Source organism: Meleagris gallopavo, chromosome 5 (genome assembly GCF_905368555.1).
Source record: "Meleagris gallopavo chromosome 5, MGAL_WU_HG_1.1, whole genome shotgun sequence".
NCBI lineage: Eukaryota > Metazoa > Chordata > Aves > Galliformes > Phasianidae > Meleagris > Meleagris gallopavo.
The window spans coordinates 52,880,785-52,904,852 of NC_139408.1; the positions used below are offsets into that span (position 1 = coordinate 52,880,785).

At 40.3% G+C, this 24,068-nt stretch overlaps 1 protein-coding gene across 9 annotated transcripts in view; it reads right to left on the minus strand.

The window, feature by feature from the left end:
* SYNE2 (spectrin repeat containing nuclear envelope protein 2) overlaps positions 1 to 24,068 on the minus strand; it is a 174,777-nt gene that overhangs the window by 52,629 nt on the left and 98,080 nt on the right. For 6 of the 9 annotated variants that reach the window (XM_085225782.1, XM_085225784.1, XM_085225781.1 and 3 more), the window contains exons 64-84: positions 22,630 to 22,818; positions 21,952 to 22,023; positions 21,119 to 21,238; positions 20,435 to 20,542; positions 17,060 to 17,293; positions 14,646 to 14,813; positions 13,916 to 14,041; positions 12,107 to 12,213; positions 11,542 to 11,683; positions 10,470 to 10,601; positions 9,726 to 9,878; positions 9,274 to 9,483; positions 8,109 to 8,210; positions 7,077 to 7,196; positions 6,707 to 6,907; positions 5,028 to 5,201; positions 4,332 to 4,463; positions 2,612 to 2,808; positions 1,875 to 2,007; positions 808 to 990; positions 226 to 372 (exon numbers count right to left, since the gene is read on the minus strand). In XM_085225782.1, coding sequence (XP_085081908.1) covers positions 226 to 372; positions 808 to 990; positions 1,875 to 2,007; positions 2,612 to 2,808; positions 4,332 to 4,463; positions 5,028 to 5,201; positions 6,707 to 6,907; positions 7,077 to 7,196; positions 8,109 to 8,210; positions 9,274 to 9,483; positions 9,726 to 9,878; positions 10,470 to 10,601; positions 11,542 to 11,683; positions 12,107 to 12,213; positions 13,916 to 14,041; positions 14,646 to 14,813; positions 17,060 to 17,293; positions 20,435 to 20,542; positions 21,119 to 21,238; positions 21,952 to 22,023; positions 22,630 to 22,818 — 3,150 coding nt within the window. The remainder of the gene's footprint in view (positions 1 to 225; positions 373 to 807; positions 991 to 1,874; positions 2,008 to 2,611; positions 2,809 to 4,331; positions 4,464 to 5,027; positions 5,202 to 6,706; positions 6,908 to 7,076; positions 7,197 to 8,108; positions 8,211 to 9,273; positions 9,484 to 9,725; positions 9,879 to 10,469; positions 10,602 to 11,541; positions 11,684 to 12,106; positions 12,214 to 13,915; positions 14,042 to 14,645; positions 14,814 to 17,059; positions 17,294 to 20,434; positions 20,543 to 21,118; positions 21,239 to 21,951; positions 22,024 to 22,629; positions 22,819 to 24,068) is intronic. The other 3 variants (XM_085225786.1, XM_085225785.1, XM_085225787.1) reach the window with 3 other exon arrangements.

Consider the following 24,068-nt stretch of genomic DNA (forward strand, 5'->3'; position numbering starts at 1 on the left):
AGATTACAGGACAGCTGGCTGCAGCTGTATGCAGGGCAGGCAGTGTTTTGTGTGGCAGAGAAGCAAAAAGGTTTTGTAACAGAAGATGGTAAGGCACCTTTGAGGCTGTTTGGGGAACCCTCCTGAGTGCAAGGGTGAGGATATAACAGTGTCTTTAGGCTGTTTCCATGCTTGTGACAGCAAAACAGTCACAAGCTAAGCCTGGACTTTCAGTTTTCCATTTACCTTGTACTTCTGAAGGAGACTTCTGACTTGAGCTACACTACTTTGTGCATTTATTGGTTCTTCATGTCCTTGCTGTTGTTCCACATGGTCCAGCCAAGTCATTAGTTCAGCAATAGCTTCCCGTGAGGAAAGTTTTTCCATTTGAAGCTGGGGGTAAAAAATATAATGAATCCTCCACACTCCACTTGTTGAAATATCAAGGAAGATGACATCTTGTATTTTTAGAAGGGCTCAGATATTATAATTGCAATTATGGAGCTATGAATTTTACAGTGAGCTCTGAGATTCAGAGAAGATACGACTTAAATTTAAAAAAAACGCTAGAGAACTCAGAAATTTGAAATAAAATTATTTTTAAGTGTAACCAACTGTCATATAAAACCATAAAGATGACAGATATGTGCAAAACACTGTAATAATTAAACAGTAGTATAATGTTGGAGATATTCTGAAAGCAAGACAGACAGCTAATTAAGAAAGAATTGCTTTGCAGGCCTTATACAGCATCCAGCTGAATCCCAGTAACATTTTAAAGTAATTATTTAGCTCGAACTGAGAGATAGCAGGAGAGTTTCTCCTCACCTGGTGCAACTTTTCTTGGATAGCTGGGAGCTGTGTAATCAGTTCTCCCCATTTTTGCTCAAACTTTGCCAAAGATGACCTAAGTCCTGCAGTATCAGCCTGCTTTACATGAAAGAGCTGGTTGGCAGTGCTCACCACAGAAGACTTCAGGGAAGATTTGTCATCAACTTCCTTAGAGAATGTCTGAGGTGCATGAGAGAATTTTAGGAGAAGATAAGTATACATTTATAAAGAGGACAAACAAGGTTTTCAGTTATGGAATGAACTGTCTTAAATGGATTCTAGCAAGTCCATTAAGTTCAGAAAATCTAAACTCAACACATTTTGGCAATATGTAAGGCCTTTTTCTGCCCACCCTGATATAATGCTGGATATTACCTCTTGCTCCATGGGGATTAGAAATATCCTCATCTCCAAATCACACAGAGGTCAAGGGAGCAACCCTAGCTCTCAAATCTCTGTCCAGCTCACACCTACCTATCCAACCTCCACAGTGCAACACTGTCAGATCTCACATCAAGGCAGAAAATCCTGGCTAGTTGTACAGCACCAGGGAGCAGGCAAAGAGATGAAATGCAATTTAGAATATGCTTTTTCTACAGGTTTTCTCTTTCCTGACTTTGGCTGAACCAACCCCACAGTCTCAGTGATCTCATTCCTGCTCCATGAGTTCACTTCAGTTGGTAAGAGGCCTACCAGCTGAGCTGAACTGCTATATCTGGTATTCGGCATCAGGAACAAGAGAGAAACTGTGCTATTATTATTCTATACGTGCATAACAGATCTTGGCTGGATTGTGATATGTTGTAACTGGGAGCTATCTATGAGAGGATCCCATTCTGATTTTACACAGGCTGGCCTAGCAATCTAAAGGAAGTTTTTTTTGTGGTCTGTAATCCTCAAAGTACTCCATCCAGATAATGGAGTAGCTCTGGGGCATGCAGTCATTCAGTGTCATATTTTGCTGGCAGCTTCTGGGTCATGGTAAATACAAAAAACACTCAAAAGAATCACTCGCATTAGAAGTCATAATGTATCATCTCAATCTGGTAGGAGATCAGACTTACAAACAAGCTGTCCATGTTATCCCTGATGGTGGGAAGATCTTGTGACACGTTGAGAGACTGTTCCTTCCAAAATTTCATTCTCTGCTCAGCAGAATCCAACCATTTCCTTAACTCCTCTGAGTCTCTGTTGTAGCTAAAAGAAGGAAACAAAACACACAGACATATGTCTCCTATTTAAATCTAGGATGTATTTCTCACCTTCCAAATTGCCCATTGTGTAAGGAGGCATGTGCTATTCTGACACCTGTGCTGCACTGACAGTTGGCCAGAGCCATGTGAAAGCACAGAGCATGCTTGAGTCTTTCCCTTCAGAGAGGCATTTCAACCAGGTCTTGAGTGTCTATAAGGGGGATCATTTACATGTGGAGTTGTGCACTTTGCCTTTGGGAATAAAGGCTAGCTTGCATTCATGTGAGTCAAAGTACTTAGCTCACCATGATTGCAGCACCTGTTAGCACTTCAAATATATGGGTAGCAGCATGATGCAACTAACTTTCACTTAGGTACTCTGACTTAACAATGACAGCCATCAAAACTGTTCCCACAAAAGTAAATGGGAAACAAAGCAAGTGCAAGAAGATCTGCTATGTAATAAAGGGTCAGTTTTCTGATATTTTTTCTAGTTTTAAGTAAGAGGCACCACATCATTTCATAACTGCCTATCAGTATTTCAGAAAACAGTTTCTAACTGTTATTTCAAGCTGGTATCTCCAATTGCCTTCTGAGTTATAACTCACCTGACTAAGAGTTTGAGTAATGTTTGAAGTTTGTGTAGTTCATTGCCAACTTTTTTGGTTAAGGACAACCATTGCTCTTCCAGCTTCCCGATCTGATTTGTTATTTCTGGACAGCTCACAGCAGTCAGCAATTTCTTCCCTTCTTTCACCATCTGGTACAGCCTGGCATGCTTCTCATCAACATTGTTCTTGATTTGCTATTAGAATATGGCAAGTTTGTAAAACAATTAACATTTTAAAACTCGAAAACATGACTAGCAAAACACATATCATTTGTTCTAACATCTTAATCTTACATTCAATCTGTCAGGTATTTTATTTTCCATTCTGAAGCAATCTGTACTTCACTGTGTGTAAACTTCAGGCTATGAATGGACGCTGTCTATAAGACCTGACTGCCTCATCTGAATATATGACCATCGCCAGCAGAAAATTACTAACTTCCTGTTTTTAGCAGGTCCTCTATGTCTATCTTATTAGAAAAATGTTACCAGACGTTTGAATGAAGCTGTTGGGATAAGTACTGAAACGATGGTGGCCAGGAGGAATGAGAGTGAACAGAAGATATTAAGTCAAAGACATAGGAGCAGTTGGGCTTGCCTAGACAGCTGAATAAAAACAAAGCATGACTGTGCCATAACTACACATCATTGGAAGGTCAAAATGAGAAAAGGGAAAAGAAGAAAGAAATTCCAGGAAGGAGATTGGTCCTGGTGAGAACGCAGGAAAGAGCAAATATATGATATGTAAGTTTCTCACTCCTCTCCAGACAGAATATTTAATATTAATAGGGATATTTGTCTAACAGGAATTATGTTCCAGAGAATTTTATTTTGCTTTGTCCTTGAAACTGTGAAGCTCCAGTGCTTGGACCTCTCCCAAAAACATCTTATAAAGTTTTACTACTTTGTTTTTGATGTCATTAAAGAAAAAGAAGATTTAAGTTTTTGACTAGCCCTTCACTCTTAAGAAATAAATGAAACCAAACAACTTCAGGATGACTGGCTATGCAAATATAATGTATCTCCAATATGACTGTGATGGGCATCAAAAGCACCAGAGGGCCACTGTGATTGTCAGTACCTACTGTGGATTTATCTCAAAAGATATCTGTAGCTCAGAATTTTCTGAGAACATCCCATCATCTCTTTTATACAATCAGGTACACTGATTCACAGTAATTCTTTCTGACTTTATAGTCTATGGGTCTAAATATAAAATTGGACTCTCTGTAGGCCCAATTCCCAAACTTCTAATAGGGTAGGTCCCCTGAAGACAAAGAAAGGTCAAACCTGCAAGGAATGCAGATCTCTCTCAGAGGACACATCATTAAGCTTATGGAACTCTACTTGTCATTTTTATAAAACAACTACAAAGGCTGCTTTTATATCCTTGTATTTGTACGTTTCAAACAGCTTAGATGTTTTAAACTGGACTTGATGATCTAAATAAAGGTGTAGCTCTGCCATCAGGCATGCAGTTGGGAACAAGCCAATAGTCTACTTGCCATTTTCTACAAAAGGAATTTTATTGTCATTGGTCAGACAGGAATCGGATGGGAGATAAAAGGTAACACAGAAGTTTCCAGTGTACATACTCACACAGACAAAAACAAAAAGGAAATAGTGCCCTGCAAACTGGCTTTTCCTCATACTCCAATCTTTTTTCTTTTTTTTTTGACAGCCTTACAGATTCAAGAAGAAAACAGACACATCAATACCTGGAGAAGTGCAATCCTTTCCATTAATCTTTCTTCTGTTTCTTCAACCAAATTCACAGATGGCAATGTAGAAGTAAGTGCCTCTAACTCCTTATTGAATGCTAGACATTCATCATCAAATTCAGTCCATTCCTAAAAAACATTACATCATTAATATAACACACATTGGCATTTTCACTACACCAGACTTAATGCTTAATCTAGCACAAGCAGCCCTTGTGTTAATGAAACAGAACATGTAAGCATTTAAGTAAAATGAAAATATTAACACGAGACATGATTTTAACACAGATGAAATAACTCAATGAATATCTTCAAGATATTTAGTTTGAAAGAGGTATGCTTCAGTTTTTACTTCCCTAAGGGTGTTTTAAGAACAACCTTTGTATTTAATTTTAAAATAGTACCAGTATTTTATGACTATAATGGCTCTACTGTCAGTCCAGGCATTACAAAATTACTGCAACAAAGTCATGCAGTCCCACCCACATCAGAATAATGGATTGAAATGCCCACTTCCAAAGGTGTCTCAAGGAAAAAAAAACAGTTTACTGCCACACAGAGAACAAGTTGCTATTCAACAGAGATATGAAAGGACAATTACTACAGAAAGAATCACTATTGTGGTAGTTGCTTCTAGGGGAACCCTTTCCCTCTCCCTTCAGCTTTTAGCGTGGGTTTCTTCTGGTTCATTACCTTTAACAAGTTCTCTAAGCGTATACCATACTGGCTGGCCTTCTGCTCCAGCAATTTGACTTCATTCACCAGCCCTGTCCAGAAATTCTCTCTCTTTTGCAGGACAGAGGGATTCACCTTCTTGGAAAATGCTTGCATGAAAGCCATGTGAGTCATGAGGTTGTGGAAAAAGTCCTGAGAAAAAAACAAGTTAAATCTTGCCATGTAAGAGAAACCATGCACTCAGGGCAGGAGTATGCAGAAGAGAGAGAGGGCTCACTGTGAAAAGCAGAGACTATCAAAGCAGGATTAGGAGCCTTCTACTAAATGCTGCATCAACCCTAGATGGGTTACTGATAATTCTGCAGTCAGACTAGGAACCAGTGGTGAGTTGCATGTACTGTTTTCATTTATACATTTATAAAGAAAAATTATCTACATTTACACCTTCGGTTCATATGAAATACAAAGATATTGGAGGACAAAAATGGAAGTTTCAACAATACTTGAGTTTAGTGTGAGGGGAGGATCTGGCTGTCACCAGGCAGCCATTACTCAGTTTCTCTAACCTAGATGGGAGATGACTCCAATCATCAGGCATGATCAGTTCTAAGGCCTAAGAAGTGAGAAGGGCACAAAGAGCTTGATTTAGTTATGGCTCAGCCAAGCCCTTGGGAAACAGCTGAATCTCAACAAAATACTTTCCGCTGTGAAAATGTTTTAAGGACTTAAAATTATACTCTTCCATCAAGATCTTCTTCACCAAGAACTAATATCTAGTACAAGGATTTCAGTTTAGGACTATATCCTAGACTGTGTGAGCATTCTGATAAGTCTTGATAGCCAGGGCAGGAACAATTAGTTTTGCAGTTCCTTCTACTTTTGTAAATAAACGTGTATAAGTTCGGAATGTAAATCTATTTTATATTTGTTTTCCTTTGTAAATACATTCCAAACATTTTACTTTGCTAAGTGTAATTTGTGAGTAAGTGACAAACATCATTCTTATGGCTCTAGAGTAGTGATCTGCAGTGTTTGGCATCCTGAAGCAATTCTATAGGGAGTTTGAGCTACGTGGAGCAGTTAAATCAAGGCATTAACATGACAGAGATATTTTGCAGTGACTAGCATTGGCCAGGGCTTCTTGTCAAGCAGCAGAACAATGGGGATGCATGTGTATTTTCAGGATCTTCAGGATCAAACACATTGCACCTGGGAACAGGGAACAGTGGACTGACAAGAGGAGGATCTAAACTACCCTCCCTTCTGAAAAAAGCTGTTACGACTAAGTTTCCTCCATCAGATCACAAGGACATAGAATGCTAGAAGCAAAGCCTCAGCTCCCAATTGGTAGACAGCAACTTCATGAATCTAATTATAAAAAATTAGAAGGACATGTTTTCTTCACACATCATTATGCTCTGAGGTAAGTCACAGCATATTATATACTGGGACAACTGAAATCTTGATCTTAATATACAGCCAAAACTGCAGTTGTAATAACTTCTCTTTCTTGTTGTAGTGGGTCCTATTCTGGGTTATTAAAAGCTTTGCATTGTTTTCTGCATGAACTTCAGTCCCTCTTGTGTGCTACGAGATAATTACTCTTCTCTATGACGCTCAAAGAAAACCTGCTAAAGAAAACAGTGCTCCTGCTATGCTGATCTGACCGGAGCTGAGCTGTGAAGAGAATCCCATACCTTGTGATTTTCCAGGTGAGATTGTAGAGCTGCTCTGCTTTTTGTCAGCTGCTTTGCATCTTGAGCAATCTTCTCCTGTCCAATCGCAACTAGCTCTGCAAACCCACAAAGTAAGTCCTCATATTGGCTCTCACTGATGGAAGGAGAATTCAGCTCCACATATTTTGCTTTCAGAATCCCCCACATGTCATCCAAAACATCCTGCAGTGTGAACAAAGTTTAGTGATTCATGAAATACATAAATGAATCCTACAAATCCAAGCGTACATTCCCAGACTGCAAAATAACTATCAGCCTTTTGATGCTTAAAAAACCTTGCGGAGAAAAATCAAACCTTACTGTATAAGTAGAAACTGTACTGTGTTCTTACCTCTAATTTATAAGCTTCCTGAATTAAGGTGACAGGTAACTGGAATCTTTCCCCATAGCCTCTCAGTTTTGCCACTTGGTTTTCAAAGTTTTGCAGTTCCAAAGTACAGGCATCAGTTTTCTGAAATTAAAGACAAAATATAAATTTATGAGATGAACAGACAAAACTGTTCATGACACACCTTACTGGGTTCACATGGCACAGCCAGGAAGGAAATACAGGTCTTGTGTCTCAGTATGACATTCAGCATGTTTCAGTTTACTAACTCAACAGCCATTATTAGAAGGAATCTGGCCTGAGAAAATACCATTTTCTCATGAATTGGAAAGGTTCAGTCAAGGATGGATTGAGGCAAGTTCTTTCTGAACAAAGGGAAGTTATGAACTGCTGATGTTCTTTTTCTAAGAGTGATTGCTTCATTGAATATGAATATCCCTGCTTGGGATCTGAAATGGCTTTCATCTTGGCAGAAAATAAGCCTGTAAACAAGGCTATGAGCCCATAACAAAAATGTCTGTGGAACTCCTTTTTGTTCCAGCAGCAAGTAGATGAGCATTCTGGGGAGGATATGCAGTCTGTCCATTTTTAATTCTCTGCTAATCCCTACAGAGGTTGAAGAAAACCTTAACTGGTCAAATGCCACACTGTGATGTAGTGCTTATACCTCCTGAATGAGCAGATACAAACATTGCAGGCCTATTTGCATGAAGAAAAAGTAGAGCTTTGAATATTAGGCAGGCATAATGTGTGGAGTGCTGCACTTTGTGTAGCTTTTTCTCTTCTCTGCCATGGTTTGGGGTGTATTTGTTCTAAGAGGTTGTGGGGAGACTGGTTCCTCCCCATCAGTTAGCAAAAGGACTGGAATTAAGTCCAACTATGGGTTGGGATGTAGTAGGTAAAAAGGGATGATAAATACAGAACTCCTTCTCTCATTCTTAAAACATAAGTGAGATTTAAACTTTTGAAAATATAAAACAGTAAATCACAGAAAACTGGAAACACTAGCTTTTCTTTTCCCATAAATGAAATTACCTGAAGCTGCTCAGAAACATTATGTCCACGAATTGCATTCAAGCATTGTTGCAAAGTAGCTTTTTTCTCAGTTAATTGGTCATAAAGCAGCCTGGTTTCATTCTGAAAAAGTAACAATCGTCAGAAGTATATCACAAACAAGAGTATAGTAACAAGCAGACAAAATTACATAGCAAACAAGACAACTCTCTCTTACAGAAAAAGCACTTTCTCACTTTAGCACACAAAAAAGCATACACATTCTGGGCTCAAAGGAATAATGTAGAGAGGGAAATTCCCTGTCAGTGTATAAAAAAATGAGATTTTTCCGTCACAATGATTTTCTGTGACTGTAAAGACCTGTGAAACTTACAGAGAAACAAATTCTTCTCTTCTGAAAATGAGAAAATAAGTCTATTACTGACAACTGATGGAGCTCAATGGATTCCGCACGAGTAAATATAGCAGTATCAGCCCTGTTACTGTTTGGAGACAACATCACTGTGTTCTTCAAAGGAATTATTTTATTATTCAGCAGCACAGAGATAAGCTGACTTGATGATGAGCCACTGGAGCTCTGCTGAACATTGGAAAATGTATTTCAAAGACCAAGTTCTTCTCTCCTTTCTTTCAGAAAGGAAAACATAACTTTGCAAGGCTGTGGCACACTTTCTGTTACTGTGGCACAAAATCTCAAGGAACGGTAAATACCAAGGGTTAAATCAACCTCCAACACATAGCTGTAAGTAGAGCAGCACTGGACACTGCACTAAAAAAGCAGTGTCTCATAACATATATTCTGAGAACAACAGAGCTTTTGGCATTGTACTAACTCTGATCACTCTTGAATGCATGAGGCAGAAAAAAGGATACACAAACCCTTCCCTGGCCTAATCCTTCCCCACAGAAACTTGGTTTAGTTTCTAGATCAGCATAAATGGGATCCCAAGTTACTTCTATACTTTGCATGCAAATTTTCTACTGTGATCAAGGCTTCCAAGGCAGTCAGCTCTGTAAACAGCGCTGCAAAAGCAAAATAAATTTGTTTCTTGAGAGACCTAGACAAGTTTGTTCAGTACCAAAAAAAAAAGACCATTATAGATGCCTCATTTGTAACCCGAATGCATTAACACTGAGAAGTCTAACAGATGCTGTGATACAAGATGTGCATTTGGCAGTGCAGTACCTGATAACTGGTATTATGATCCAGCCCAGCTTTCACTGAATTGCTCCTTGAAGCAGTTGCAGCTTGAGTCTGCTCCAGCCATGCCTGTAAGTTGTTAAAGCACTCACAGAACACATCTGTGCTCCCACCAGCGCAGGTAATAGACTTTAAAAGATCATCCTTTTTATCACTCAGATCAGCGTGAAGTTTTTGCAGCTCAACAGAAAGAGTCTGAAGAGTTAGAAAAAAGATAACATGAGTGAAAATGGTCTCTGTCAAAGGAGACCTGCCTGTAAAACACAGTGGTACACGAGCTGGTCGTTTGTTAACGGGCAAAAGGCCCAGATAACTTGATTGTGCTACTCCCATGTAATACTAGCAAAAATGAGAGGAAATGTCAGGCCATACGCATTTTTGTTGCAAAAGAAATCCACCATGGTTCTTCCTTCCCCTGGATGTTCTAGGAAAGTTACCTCATAAAGAACCTGCTGCACAGCTGCCTCTTCGGTGGAGAGGACTGAGGTGTTTAACATCTCCTCCATGTTATCCAAACACCGGCTGATTGCCAGAAGTAGCTCAAACAGTTTTTTGTCCAAATTGGAAGAAACTTCCTCTGCCACATTCTCCTGTGTAAAGGCAAGTCAGAATTTTTCAGTAGTTTAACCTAAGGCACACCTAAGATTTGTTTGCTTGCATAAAGTTAGAAGTTTAGTCAGCTAATAATAATAAAATCCAATTCATGAAATACTGAACGACAGTCTTGGATGGGACAGTTATATACATGCAATACTCAGAGCTGTCAAGGCCAAAATTGAGAGTGACCCTCAGTGTATTAGGAGTGGACGTAGTTTTACAGGTTTCTAAACTCAGGAACAGGCACAACAGAACTTGCCTCGTCAGCTCAATACTGCATATTTACTAAAGTCATTTACAGGAACCTCATTTAACAGAGCCCGAGGAACAATCTGGAACAATCTTTATCCATATTAGCATGTCTTTGGATTCAGGTCAGCAGTATCATGGTTGAAACTTGCAATCTTCCTCCTCAAAATCCTAAGCTGAATGTACATTATACCCCCCAGCTGTTGCAAAAGGTACACTACAATGAGTCCCATTTGCAATACTAAGATTATTGTCTATGTTTCTCAGTGCCCAAACACTGCATTGTGTCTAGATTTCCTGGTGTTTTTGGTAATGCTTAAACATGCTATTTTTACCTGTGCATGTACCACGTTTGCTTCTTGGCTTAGGTCTCCCAGCTGCACAGTGTACGTTTTCAGCTCTTCCACGGTGGAGGCTCCTGCATTTGGGAACACGCCCCGGGGCAGCATGTTCAGTTTTGTTGTAATCTGACATTGAGAAAGAGAATACTGCAATTATGTGAACAGCTCAAATGATGCCTGGGCTATGGGCAACTACATAACATTCCTTTTAAAAAACATTAAAAGCGTCAAGTTATTAATATAAAACACTTGGATAGCAGGGTTCCCTTTTTGCTGTCAAGAATAAATTGGTTAGGCTATGCCCTGATTGGAGCATGACTGAAAAAAAGAGCCTCAGATTCCCTCTGTTAGGGGCTACAGGCTGTAGCCTGTATTAAGGCAGTCCTGCTGCCCACTGCAGTGCCTGAGTAAGAGTAGACATTCATCCTTTTACTTGATAATATTCTTCCATTTTATGCAGTACTCTTCTTTCAGAGAATAAATCTAGTCATTCTAATTGAATGTGAACAAAACTGCTAGCAAAAGAAAACACTTTTTCCAAGCAGTAAAATTCTGCAGTCTGCTCTGAATAAATGCATAGCACTTTCTTTTGGCAGTGTAAAATCCACTTTTAATATGTCAAAGAGAATGCAAGAACGTTATGGTGAATCATAGAAGAAAATTCAAGCTAGGAGTTTCTTCTGACCAAAATGTTCTCACTTGCAGGAACTGGGACTTAATCCACATCCATAAAAATCAGCTGGGAGCTGGCTGGATAACTCGCCTAATTTCCTTAAAAGAATTAAGCAGATAACATCAGGTCTGAATTCTAACTGCCAGAATTCATCTACGTGTTCCCACACTTCATAGTCACAGCTCCAGAGTCATTATTTATCTCAAAGTAAAATTAAAAGACAATCATAAAAGCAGTATGCAGTAACAATTTCTTCTAGAAAGCACTTGCAAAGATTTCAGTTATCTGATGAAGAAGAGACATGATATGATGACTCAAGGAGGATACTCTAATAGTTATCTTCACCCAAACCAACAGGCTGCACAAAGAATGCTTTACTGAATTGAAACGGACCTGAGGTTCCACAAGCTGGCAGAGAGGAGACTTCATCTTTGAGGAAAGCTCTTGTTGTAAATACTGCCATTTATTCCCCGTTTGGTCCTTTGGAGCTAAGGTGGGATCAGCCTTCTTGCTTTTTGGATCAGATTCCCCATTGCTGTATTAAGAAAAAATTATCAAAATGTCAAATACTAAAGTAGAATAAACAAACTTAGATTTGTAAAACTGCTGGTGTAAGACTAGTTTCTATTATACCTGCCCCCAAAACAGAGTGCAACCAAATGCATGGCTGGGAACAGATACCCAACTTGCCTCTGTTAGGCCTGCTTCAGGTTATGGCAGGCATCAGTCCTGCCTGATATCAAGACTGACTCCATGCAGTCCTGTCAGCCCAGTATCAAGGAAACTGTCACATAAATGAAACTCAATTTCTCCAGACTGCTGACAGTAGAAATCTCCCAGCTCCTGCAATTTTCCTTCTACAGGCACACATTGCTCCAAACAGTGCTCCTGCAAAGTTTCTGTAGGTTTGGGAAGTTGTACATAACTGAATCTGGGGAGTGATTTTGTTGCTTTGTACCTGGGTTCTGATTTCACACTATCCTCAAACTGTGGCTGCATTTTTTCCACACATGACTCAATGAAGTCAATGAGGCTCTTCTGCTCTGCTGCTTTTACTTTCAGATCCTGTGAACAGAGAACAGAATGAATAATAAAAATGAATTGTGTGTGCAGTATTGCTCTGAAATTATTATCGTGCTTTTCCAATTGCATTTCACATGAATCCATGTAGCAAGCAAAATTAAGAATACCACTATGAGGAAAAAAGCAAGTAATGTCTAAATATGATGTTACCAAACAATTTTCTATAAACATGTATTTTTACAGAATATATTTCAGCCTTGTTAAAAATTTCAAAAGCAAAAGCCCTCAGTCAGAAATACATCATGCATATTCGGAAATTTAAGGGCCGCAGACTGCCATCCTTATACAGAGAAAAAAGGGGGGATGCTCAAACACAACGTAGAAATGCACTAGTTAGAGAGAGAGCTCTGATTGAAAACTGAGCAATTTTAGCAGCTCAGGCTGGGTCACTTTCTCTAACTCATTCCTAAGAACATGAAAGGGGAAAAAGCTAATTTTCACTTAGCAAAACAGAAGTAGTTTATAGAGTAGAGCACAGAGTGTCTCAGGATATCCTTATAATGTTAACAATGACCTTAGAGTCATTCTGAGTTAGTTCATGGGAGAATGTTCACAAAGCCTTTGAGTCAAATCCATCTTCAAAAGAATCAGAGAATCACAGAATGGCCAGGGTTGGAAGAGACCTCAAGCATCATGAATCTCCAAACCCCCTGCCACAGGGCCACCAACCTCCTCATTTAATACCAGACCAGGCTGCCCAGGGCCCCATCCAATTTGGCCTTGAACACTTCCAGGGACGGGGCATCCACAACCTCTCCGGGCAGCCTGTTCCAGCACCTCACCATTCTCGCTGTAAAGAACTTCCCCTTGACATCCAACCTAAATATTCCCTCTCTCAACTTAAAACCATTTCCCCTTGTCCTGCTGTTATCAACCCTTCCAAAGAGTTGATTCCCCTCCTGTCTGTAGGCTCCCTTTAGATACTGAAAGGCTGCAATGAGGTCACCCCGCAGCCTTCTTTTCTCCAGGCTGAACAAGCCCAGCTCCCTCAGCCTGTCTTTGTAGGGGAGGTGCTCCAGTCTCCTGATCACCTTTGTGGCTCTCCTCTGGACTCTCTCCAACAGCTCCCTGTCTTTCTTGCTCTGGGGGCTCCAGGTTTGGACTCTGCACTCCAGATGGGGCCTCACAAGAGCAGAGAGGGACAATCACCTCTCTGTCCCTGCTGGCCACCCCTCTTCTGATGGAGCCCAGGATACCATTTGCTTTTCGAGCTGCAAGAGCACACTGCTGGCTCATGTTAAACTTTTCATCCATCAGGACCCCTAGGTCCTTCTCTGCAGGGCTGCTCTCAAGGACTGCTCCTTCCAGTTTGTATGAATGACTGGGATTCCTCCAGCCCAAGTGCAAAACTGCAAAAGCAGTTTCAGTATACAGTTTCAGATTTAAAAATACATCAGTGCTTTAAACACAGGAAATCGGGTGGGCGATGCCATTTGAATCATTGTGATAAAAGACAAGGGTACCATCCAATTTTGTAAGGATCATAAACCTTTTGGACAAAAAAGAGTTTTCAGGGCTTGGAAGCCTTTCTCCATCCCCTCTGACTCCCCAAATCCTCTAGGAGAGGCATATAAGGTGCCTGCCCTTGGCAGACTTGATCCCACAGTGAAAGCTGCAGCAGGCAATATACACAGCAGCCCCCTACATACATACAGCCTGACTCCTGGTCAGGCAGAAGAATCACCTGTGGGTGCTGGAAGCCATTTTGCTGGAGGAACGGCTGTTCAGCGAGGCCAAGCTGGGGCATGCTGGAGCCATTGGAATGCAACATCTTGAGGGACTCTGGGTCAATCCTCTCCCTGTTGGGAATCTGTAAAGAGACCCCCATTGTGGGAAGGCTTCCAGACTTGAAAAGAGGCCGGAACCTCCATGTGCAGTTTGGGGAAATAGCAAAAGCAAAGCTGGTTTGGAACACTCATAAACAAAATCAGCAGTGCAAAAGCAGTTGGTACTCATGCGAACACTTCTGTCCAGTTTCTGTCCAGGTCTAGGTGGGGGGCTGTGGTACTGGAAAGCTGAGTCACTGCTCATGCCACTTAGGTGTTCTTTGAAGAAAGTTACTGCCTTAAGGCCTGTCTGCTGCGATACTATCACAAACATGATGGTATTTTGAAAGAAAGCAAATGAAAAAACATCACCAAACGTTTTTATCCTTTTCCTGCATTCCTCACAAAATCTCAACTACTGCCACTGAGCACTTCAAGCTGAAAAGATGCAGCTCAGAGACTCATTGGAAGTCCCACTACTTACTGCAAATGAAAAATAATCATATCGCAGTGCAAACTGGAAAAATAACAAGTCTGACATTTCTGATTGACTCTTCCCTCTTCCTTGTTTCACATGGTAAGCTCCAACTGTTCTTGTGCTACTACAGAACTCTCACTTTTCCTCAGCACAGAACTCATATGCTTTACCTGCTCTTCACTGTATTTATCCTGAAGCATCATCTGGACTTTTTCCAAATTACACTTCACTTCCTTCAGCTTCAAGGAAAGATCCTCTGCCTCCTGTTGGTGGCCTGCACTGTTTCCACCATCTTCCAGTAAACTAAGAACCTTTTGTTCAATCTCTGATAACATCACCTAGAAGTGACAGGAGTCAATTATTCATTCTTAGAAGTACAATACTCCTTTCCCGATAACATTCTTAAAGACAGTGCTTACACTTAACCCTATCTAAAATGAACAGAAAGAAGAAAAATTAGCAATAGCATCAAACTCCCTGGATTTTCTCTATTATAGTCTCTTTTTGCTATGAACAATAAAGTGCATTTAATACAGTGCTAAAGACAAAACTTTCAGAAAACAGTCTGTGTGGGAAGTTGTATAACTCAGACATTAAGTAATGAGAAAGGGAAGCAGAAATTACCAATAGACTTCATCTGGAATAACTAAGAAGACAACATACCACATTGGAGAAGAAGGCAGAGCACAAACTGACTACATCATCTTTGGGAAGGGTCAAGTTCCATGGATGTATGAGCTAAACAGACCTCACCGTGAGGCCAAGGCACCACTAAAACTTCAAAACTGTGATAAGGGAGGAAAAAATCCTTGACCTGATGCTCACTGTAAGGCCAGTTCTCATTCCTTCTATCACATCAACCAGAAGTATGGCAGAATTTCTGCTCATACTACAATACAATGTCGCCAATGTCGCCTTTAAAAGGAGACTAGCCTTTAAAAGGAGGTCGTAAGTTCTAAAAACAGTTTTGCCTACCAAAAGGAGACGAAGTTGACAGATCATTGGTGTTGACTGGTAAACCTCACACAGATCTTGCTGTGATGAGTTAAGGAGTTGTCTAACTCTCCACCCCGCTGCAAGGAGCTACGGGCTTCACAACAGAATCAGCAAAAGGTGAAGCCTGTCTCAGCTGAATGAATTTACAATCTTATAACTTAGTTTAAGATGACAACTACCTCTGAGAGTATTTCATCTGAAATGCCACTGGGCTTTCAATGAAGTGATAAAGTAGAGGGACATGCATATCCTAAGACCAAGTGGAGCTGAGGACAGCAGTCCACCTCACTTGAGCAGCTCTTCCCATCTATAAAGAAATCCTTCCTAACACACAATCATCCAATCTAAACTACCAAAACACAGTACTGGTACCATGTGTTAAGCCAGGTCACTGGAAACTGTTGGGATTCTATTGCTGATTCACATTGTTCTGAATCAAATTACATCTCTTCATTACTTCAAACTCATGTTTATGAAGTTGAATGTGGAGACAGAAATTACAACTCAACTCTTAGTAAAGTAATCAACTGCAATAAATTAATTGTTCTACATCATATCTATCCATCTAGAGACCACTCCTGTTTTGTGCTTTGGATATTTTTCTGCATAGACCTTGATTATTATAGAAAAACATTTTTCTGCTTCTCTGTCCTATCAAGTTCATGTGTTAACATTGAGCCAGACTGCTAAAACCTGGCAGGAACTCAACAGGGCCTAGTGTTGCCTGAAGTCTGCTTGATTTTACTGCTTGTGACTGCCCTATCAAAGCTGACACTGACACAAAGCCTGAATGGGGTTGACATACAGCCAGCTACATAAATGTATTCAGGATCTTAATTCCCAGAGTTCAGCAGTCAAGCAGATGAGGATATTGGTCTGGCACTGCGGGGAATTCCAAAGCTGCATGCCTGCACATTTTCTTTTAATCTGTGTGCCAGAGAAAGAAAGCTGTGCCAGGACTACCACCCAGCCCGTTACTTTACGTCAGCTCTGTTGTCTTCCATCCGTTTCCATCCATTTCCAAATGGTACAAACACCCTGTTCCTTCTGCTGCCACCTGGAGCAAGAAGGTCCTAGACCTACAGCAGTACAACCAAATATAGGCTACTCAAGTGGATGAATGTCTGTCTTTTGCCCTACACAGGGCAAAAAATAAAAATGGAAAATGTCCAGACAAAATAAAAAAATTCTTTATTCTTGCTGATTTATCACGACAGAGACCAACAGAAAGCTGCCCTTAACAGAAAGCTGCCCTTTAAGAGAGGATGCAGACTCTGCTAAGCCATATTTTCAAAACTAAACTAAAAAAAAAAAAAAAAAAAAGCTGTAGAAACATTCAGACCTCAAACTAAATCCTCCAGGTGTATAACAATCCCACTGTGTACAACCCTAAAAAAAGGTATTAACTGAGCCCCAGGAAAGCTGCTCCTGAAACCGAAGCCCAGCAGTTACCGGCTGTCTGCCAGTGTACTGAAGCTGAATAAGCAGGAAGAGGAGAACCAGTAACTGCAGCTTTCCTGTGTTCACAAACCCCCGGGAATGGTGGCTCATGTGGATGGCTAGCTGCACACAGGCTGCTCCCTCTTACCTGGAAATCACCAAGCTGCAGTTCCACCATCTGTTGCATTTTGGGGGTCTGGGGGTCTGAGCCCAGGGACACCTTAGTTTTGTCTAGCCATTGTTCCAGCTCAGCAACCTGGGCCTTGCACGCCTGGAGGATTGTTCCCGGCTCGGGCCTACCACCATCCACTGCTTCCTCTGGGTCTCCCTCTTTCCCTCGAGGGCCCTGGGTGGCGTTGGGGACAGGAGGCGGCGTGACACTCTGAAGCAAAGCACATGAAAAAAAAACAACACAGTTATCTACCTATTGCTTTCTTTTTCTTTCTCTCTTTTCCTTTCTTTCCCCACTCCTTACCAGTGAGAAATGTTTAACTTTCACATTCACAGGGCTCCAAAGCAACTCTGTCACCAACTTCACAGTTTTTAAAAAATATATAATAATTAAAGATAAAAGAAAAAGAAGGGAAATTCAGCAGGCAGGCAATCTAGGATCTGGTGTAACAGGTTTCCAGCCACAATTTGCATCTGCACAGGTATACCTGAGCCACAGGAAGCACGATGACTCACCATTAACCAGTTCTCCCCTGAGGAGAGATGTTTTGCTGTGGGAGTTGGATGGAAGAGCAATGCAGTTTAAAGCTGCAAAGCAAGCTGTTGTGCATCATTTAGAAGTTCCTTCTATGCATTTGGCTCCAACAGCCAAATGAGTTTTATTCAGGCTCTACATCACACAGAAAAATAATGTGTGTTTTTAAGTCTATCTTGTGTAATTATTTTCTCTTGCTTGCTTTGCTTTAAGAAGCAGTACTGCATACTTCCGTAATAAGGAGAAGTCTAAAGTGCTTGGAGATACCAGCAGTTGCTTAGAAGCCTGCACAGGTCTGTATATATCCGCACAAATGCAAATAAAAGAAGTTAATAAGTAAATGAAACACAACGCCTCCCGTACTGCTCCCACGGCTTCAGAGCATTCACACACACTTAGATGGCCATAGTGCATTAGCCTTGTGCTAAAATGAGAGTGCCAAAATGCACTGTTTCAGGTATCAGTGTCTTATTTCAATCATTACTCTTCTGATTTCTCTCTCAGATACCTTGCAGCATTGTCATTAAACACAGGAAATAGTCTGAATGTACATATTCTGAAACAGGAAAGTCTGTTGAGGTACATGCAATTGAAGATATAAAAGTACCAGTTTACTTCAACTTCCACTTGAAATTTTTGGCTTTAGTTCTCAATCTGTTTGTTCTAGTTCATCATTTAATTATATTTTGCCAGTTTGGGCACTATATATATATATATATTATTTATTTTTTATATAAATAAATATATATATTAATCCAATGGGACTGCAAAACAGTTTGGTTCACTAAAGTAAACGTATTTTGACAATGCCAAAAAATAACCAAGTATTAAACAGAGCACACATGCATACAGAAGCATTTAGTTTTTATCTCTGGCATGCTCTGCCCTTCCCCAGGTAAATAACACTGCTTCAGGAAATTTCATTCCCTTTCTTTACAGAAACAGAAATTCAGATATGCAGCCAAATCAGTTGAATAAAACAAACCAGTATTTTGTGTGCAGGTCTAACAATGTTCAGCTTCACGCACACATCTTGAGTTCGTGTTCTAAGAGTTCGTGTTCTCAGACTGAGATCACAAAGGACATGGAGTGGACAGTTACCAAATCTTACCTGACAAGTAATAGTTCAAACATGTTTCTGAATTCTACATTATATTGTAGGCTGCTAGAACTGAGTTTGGAGGGAAAATATGGCAGGAGCAATGAAATTGTATCATTTAGCAATCATCAAGATAGTGGAAATAAATTAATGTTAGTGTATACTTAAGCTCTAAATGGAGAAGATGAATATAATCAACACCACAGATCTCTAGACTTCAACACATCTCTGAGGGAAAAAATAGATACAGCATTTTTAAAAATAAATGCCTTCCTGACTCCAAATAGTAACTGATCTTTTAAGTAAATCACTTAGCAGAAAAAAAAAAAAGTTCCTAGTGGGAGTCATATAGCATGTGGAAATGGCACAGAGCAGTAAAATTCTGAAATGGAAAAGATTTTGCAATATTGCAGACTTTTTTGCTGTCTGGCATGAATAGAGGAAGGACGGCCTCCTCTGCAGGAGCAGAGAAGGACTGTGGCTCATAGCCTTACCACATTCTCTGCAAAGAACACAGAACAGCTGTGTCCACCTCAAGAACACTGCTCTGCTGAGCTTTTCTATCACTGGGTTCAACAGGTTGTAGGTGCCCCTCAAGACAGGAGGCTGACAAACATGGTGGTGGCACACAGAGGTACCAGTATATGTTATCTTGTTAGGTGCCTGACCTGGAGATGAAGTCTCTCTTATACAAGGGTCTGAATGTCAATTACTCTCAACTGAGATTTACTCAGTGCAGTAAGTATCTCAGCTCAGTATAACACAGAGAATCAGTGAGAGCTCAGCTGAACCACTTTCTGTGCTTGGGGACTGGAGTGACTTCATCTCCTTTGCTTGCAAAAGGAGCTTACAAACATCCTGTTGGCAGAGGCCAACAGCGCTGCAGAGTAGCAAAGAAAAAGGACACAGAGATCACGTGTACAGACAGCTCATATATGATACACTCATTCATACGAGGCAGAATGCTATTGTTTATAATATTAGTATGCAATTAATAGCTGCTGACTAAGTTCTAGCATTTAGCTATGTATTATTTTCCTGCATAGGAATGAGAAACTAAAAAAGGGCATGTCAAATTCTCCCTTGACACTTTCTTTTCATTATTAAACTATATATATTGAAAGCCATGCATGATGTAAGGAGTCAAGGAGCACTGAGAGACAAAGTGACTTAGGAGCGTGCTCCTGCCTCAGGCAACGATGGATTCTAGCTTCTTCTATGCTGCTAGAATTTAAGAGCTAGAGCTGAGGCTGCTCTGCTACCAGTCTTTTGCTCCTGGCCTTGGTGGACTGACTATTCAAGACTCTCTCCATATGCTCTTCTGCATGTAACCTATGCTGCCCATTCAGACTGCACATGTTTTCCACAAAGCAACAAAATATGGGAGGGTTATTCTTATTCATTTCTCCTTTAACTGCCACTTCAAAATCCAACAACTGATGCAGATTTTATCATAATCTTTCCATTCACACCTTTATGAATGCCAGCATCTTTTTTCCTGACAATACTCCATCTCGTTTCCTAGAAAACTTAATTTTCAAGGAGATCAGAACATAACCATTTTCACTCAAAGGAGCAATCTGAAGAAGCCCATTAATGTTGCAGGTATCCTGCCGTATCATTAATCTTGCCATAAACTCTAATAACATTATCATTACCAGTAGCTGGGTTATACAGAAGGTCACCTTGTTCAGCCTACTTCGGATTTTCAAACTCACCACAGTTTGACTTTCATGACCTGTGCCAGGGCTTTCTGTCCTCTGTGAAGTTTGCAAAGATGATTCCTCATTGTCTTTATTGCACAATTGTACTATCTCAGCAGCATCCTGTAGAGAAAGAGGCAACAGTGGAACTATTTAGATCATTACTGCCTTGTTGTGCTTGAGAGACCTCAAAAAGTAGCAGCTTTTCAGTGTATAGCAGTCCTGGACCAAGAACATTCCCAGAGTTAAGTTCTCTTATGCCTTTAACATAGATACATGGAAGCAGCAACTGCAGCTATCACATCAGATAATGTCAAGACACTGTGAAGAACATAGCAAAACACCACCAAAACTGAAGCTGGTCAGGAATATTAGATGTTGATCTTCTTGTTGACAAAAGGAATCTCTTCCACAGATAATCTCCTAACAAATCGTACATTTTACTGCCTCCCCAGGAGTTAATGGAATGAATCACTGCTAACAAATGCACCCTTTTGTCTTTGGGTTTGTAGAACAGGAAAGAACACTTAAAATGAAAAAATTCAGTGTGATGTGGAAGACAGAGCAACTTAATAAGGCTACTGCTCTGTATTTCTACAGTTCTCTTACTTCAAAGACTTCAGCATTACCTACGACTTCTGCAAATACTTTCCACAAAGATGAGTTCCAGCCCTGTTGAAATAAATCTGAGTTCATTACCTGTGCACCACCATCTGACAAGGTTCCAGAAGACCAAGAGGTTGCACTGTCTTCCTTATGCTTTTCCTTGTATTTTAATGAGGGCCAGAAGCTCACATCTATTTCCGTGACTGTACTTCCCTTTGAAAGTAATAGCAACTCAGCATTAGCTTGTGAACACGAAGCTCAGGCGTTCCTTCAGGCAATGTAAATTACTGCAAACCTTTACTAACACTTAGCTCGCTTTCTGCCTTGTTTATCTACCTTATGTTTCCCAAATCTCACCTCCACCCTTGCTTAATCGGCTCTGCCAGATGAACAGCTAGATGACACTCCAGAGACCTCAAGAGTATCCTCTGTTTTTTTCATGCTATCGCCATACAGACAAACAATAAAAAAACACAAAATGTATACCAAATCACTCTCTCGCTTTTCCTGTCCACTAAAAACAAAAGAAAATAACCCCAAGTCCAGTATGTAAAGAAAACTGCACCAAAGAAAAGTGGGTAGCCAGGCTACAATCTAACCAGCATTTCTCCAGAGGCTGTCTTATTTTGTCTGAAAGAAAACCCACTTTTAAACCTTGTGTTTTAGGCTCATGTTTGCTACTAACACATGCAAAAGGTGTTACTGTATAAGTAATCCCATCAAAAGCAGGACCACAAATCACAGAATGAGTTACTGTGTAATACTGACATTGATTCAAGCTCAGTTTCTTTGTACTTTTTCTTGGTGAAACAAACTTGGCTTCGTTTTACTCTAAATTATTTCGTATCTACACATTTTTATAATCTGTAACAAACTAGTTTATCTTACATATATATCTGTGTATGTAATACATATACTGAATTCACCTTGCTGTGGAAAGCATCTTCTGACTCTTCATCTAAACAGGGCAGAAGGGACATCAGTCCTCTCTTCTTCAGCTACAAAATACACAAAAGAGACAGTTCAATCACTCACATTAAAGAGTAAAAGCCTCTGCCCTTTTGCCTGTACTCTAAAAGAAAATTACCACTTGGGGTCCACTTTCGGAGAAGCACTGAGCATTTGCCACCAGACATTAAAGTAATTAATAAGTAATTAAGTAAAGCAATAAGTTATTAACTAATAAGTCTGCATCTCCTGAACACCTCTAAAAACTGGGAGTTTTCAATATTTTGTAATGTTTTGACATCACAAATGTAATTGGGACAAATTTTATTTTGCTGAATTTACTGAAAAATCCACAACGACTGATCATCATCAGTAAAACTATGCATCTAACATTTTGCTGCTGATTGTTTAGTGTAAACTCCATGTTGAGTCAGCTCATGCAAAAAAACAACCTGAGGCACACCTCCTTCCTGCCTTCTCCTAGTCAGGTATCATATCCAGTCTGCCTGGGACTATTTAAAAGGAGAAAAGTAACTTTGCTTCACAGCTGCAGGGATGCTCCTCTCTCAAATGCCACTCCTTCTGGATAAAGAAGGGCTTTATACTTTCCTTCTTCATTTCCTGGGCAAGTGATCACAAAATGGTGCTCCACTCACCTGCACATCAGAAACATCAGTCCCAATCGAGTCACCAAATGCAGAGGCTGTGGGCTCATCTCCTGGTTCAGGCACTTCTTCCTGTAAGCGCTGGTGAAGCTCAGACATTGAATTCTTCATCCCGGTAAGGATATCTTCCTTTCTTTGGCACAGCTTGATGATTTCTTCTTTTATAGCTTCCATTTCTCCCTAAGGAGCAACAACATCTGTAAGTATGCGTTTTTCTTAGTTAAACAAGAGGTAAAGTAACAAATGACACCTTGCATCTTACTGAGAATGGGTCTATTTGCCCTCTTCCCTTTTTCATAGCTTTGGGACAGTTCCCCATTGCCAGTGCAGGAAATGTCCTGATACATGCAAAACAATAGCAGCAAATTCTGTTCAGGACGGCGCTTGCCACCTGTACTGCCGAAGTTGGTAGTCTGGAAGGAAATGTGGAAGGCTGGATAAATGAATCAAACTAGGTCTTGCATAGCCAGGGGAATATGAGTTTCCCTCAGGACAGAGGGAATGTAGCTGAGTTACATTACTCTGTGAGTCAAAGCAGATGATATTACTTTCAACTACCTTTTCTGGAAACCTGACACAGAACAACTGGGATAGCCTAGATGAAGGCAAATATAACTAGGGGTAATTCAGGGCTGAGTCTTCCTTGCATAAATTGTGTTAACAGAAGCAAACAAACAAAAAAATAACAATAAAAAAAGGAGGGTTTCAGTAACAAAGCTAGGGACAAGAATTATCCCATGTCTTAGAATGTGACCTGGGAGATATCAGAAAGTACAAGGAACATGTTTAATGTTCTGCAGGGTCTAAACAATAATCCAAATAACACTGCATTAACAAAAGGGAAACAAGTCTGTTTGTCTTTCCTCCTTGTTCATAACTGTTACTCTAGTCAGTGTTCTGCCTTCAGAGCCCTTTTCTAGGGATCTTTCCTCACCACTTGTTTTCCAGGTGAGCAAAGAAAGCAGAAGCAGTAACAGATCAAGATGGGGTAAGCAATAAAATGTCTCACTCCCTTCATTACTGAAGTGCTAAAGCTCTTTGAAGTACTATGGCTTGATTAGAAAACTAAAAATCAGCTAAATACCCCATTGCAGAGTGGGACCTGTCCATCAGAGCAAGCTTTGATGCTAGGCTTAAAATAATAAAGACACTGATTCCAGACGCTGCTCTATCATGGTCTGAATAACACTACGCAAGTAATAATCTGTGACAGATAAAAGCAGTAAGACTGTTGGCTTTTGTCTCTACTACAGCTTCCTCCATAAACAATGCTACTGTGGCTGCATGAACTAGGAGGGTGAAGGCAGGAAACCCAGCAGATTTTTAAAGGCTGTGGAAACTCTGCTAAGACAACGATGCTTTTTCCTTTTATACACTGGAAAACAGAAGACAAAATCTCCCAAAGGTTAAAGCAAGAAAAAGTCACTGGA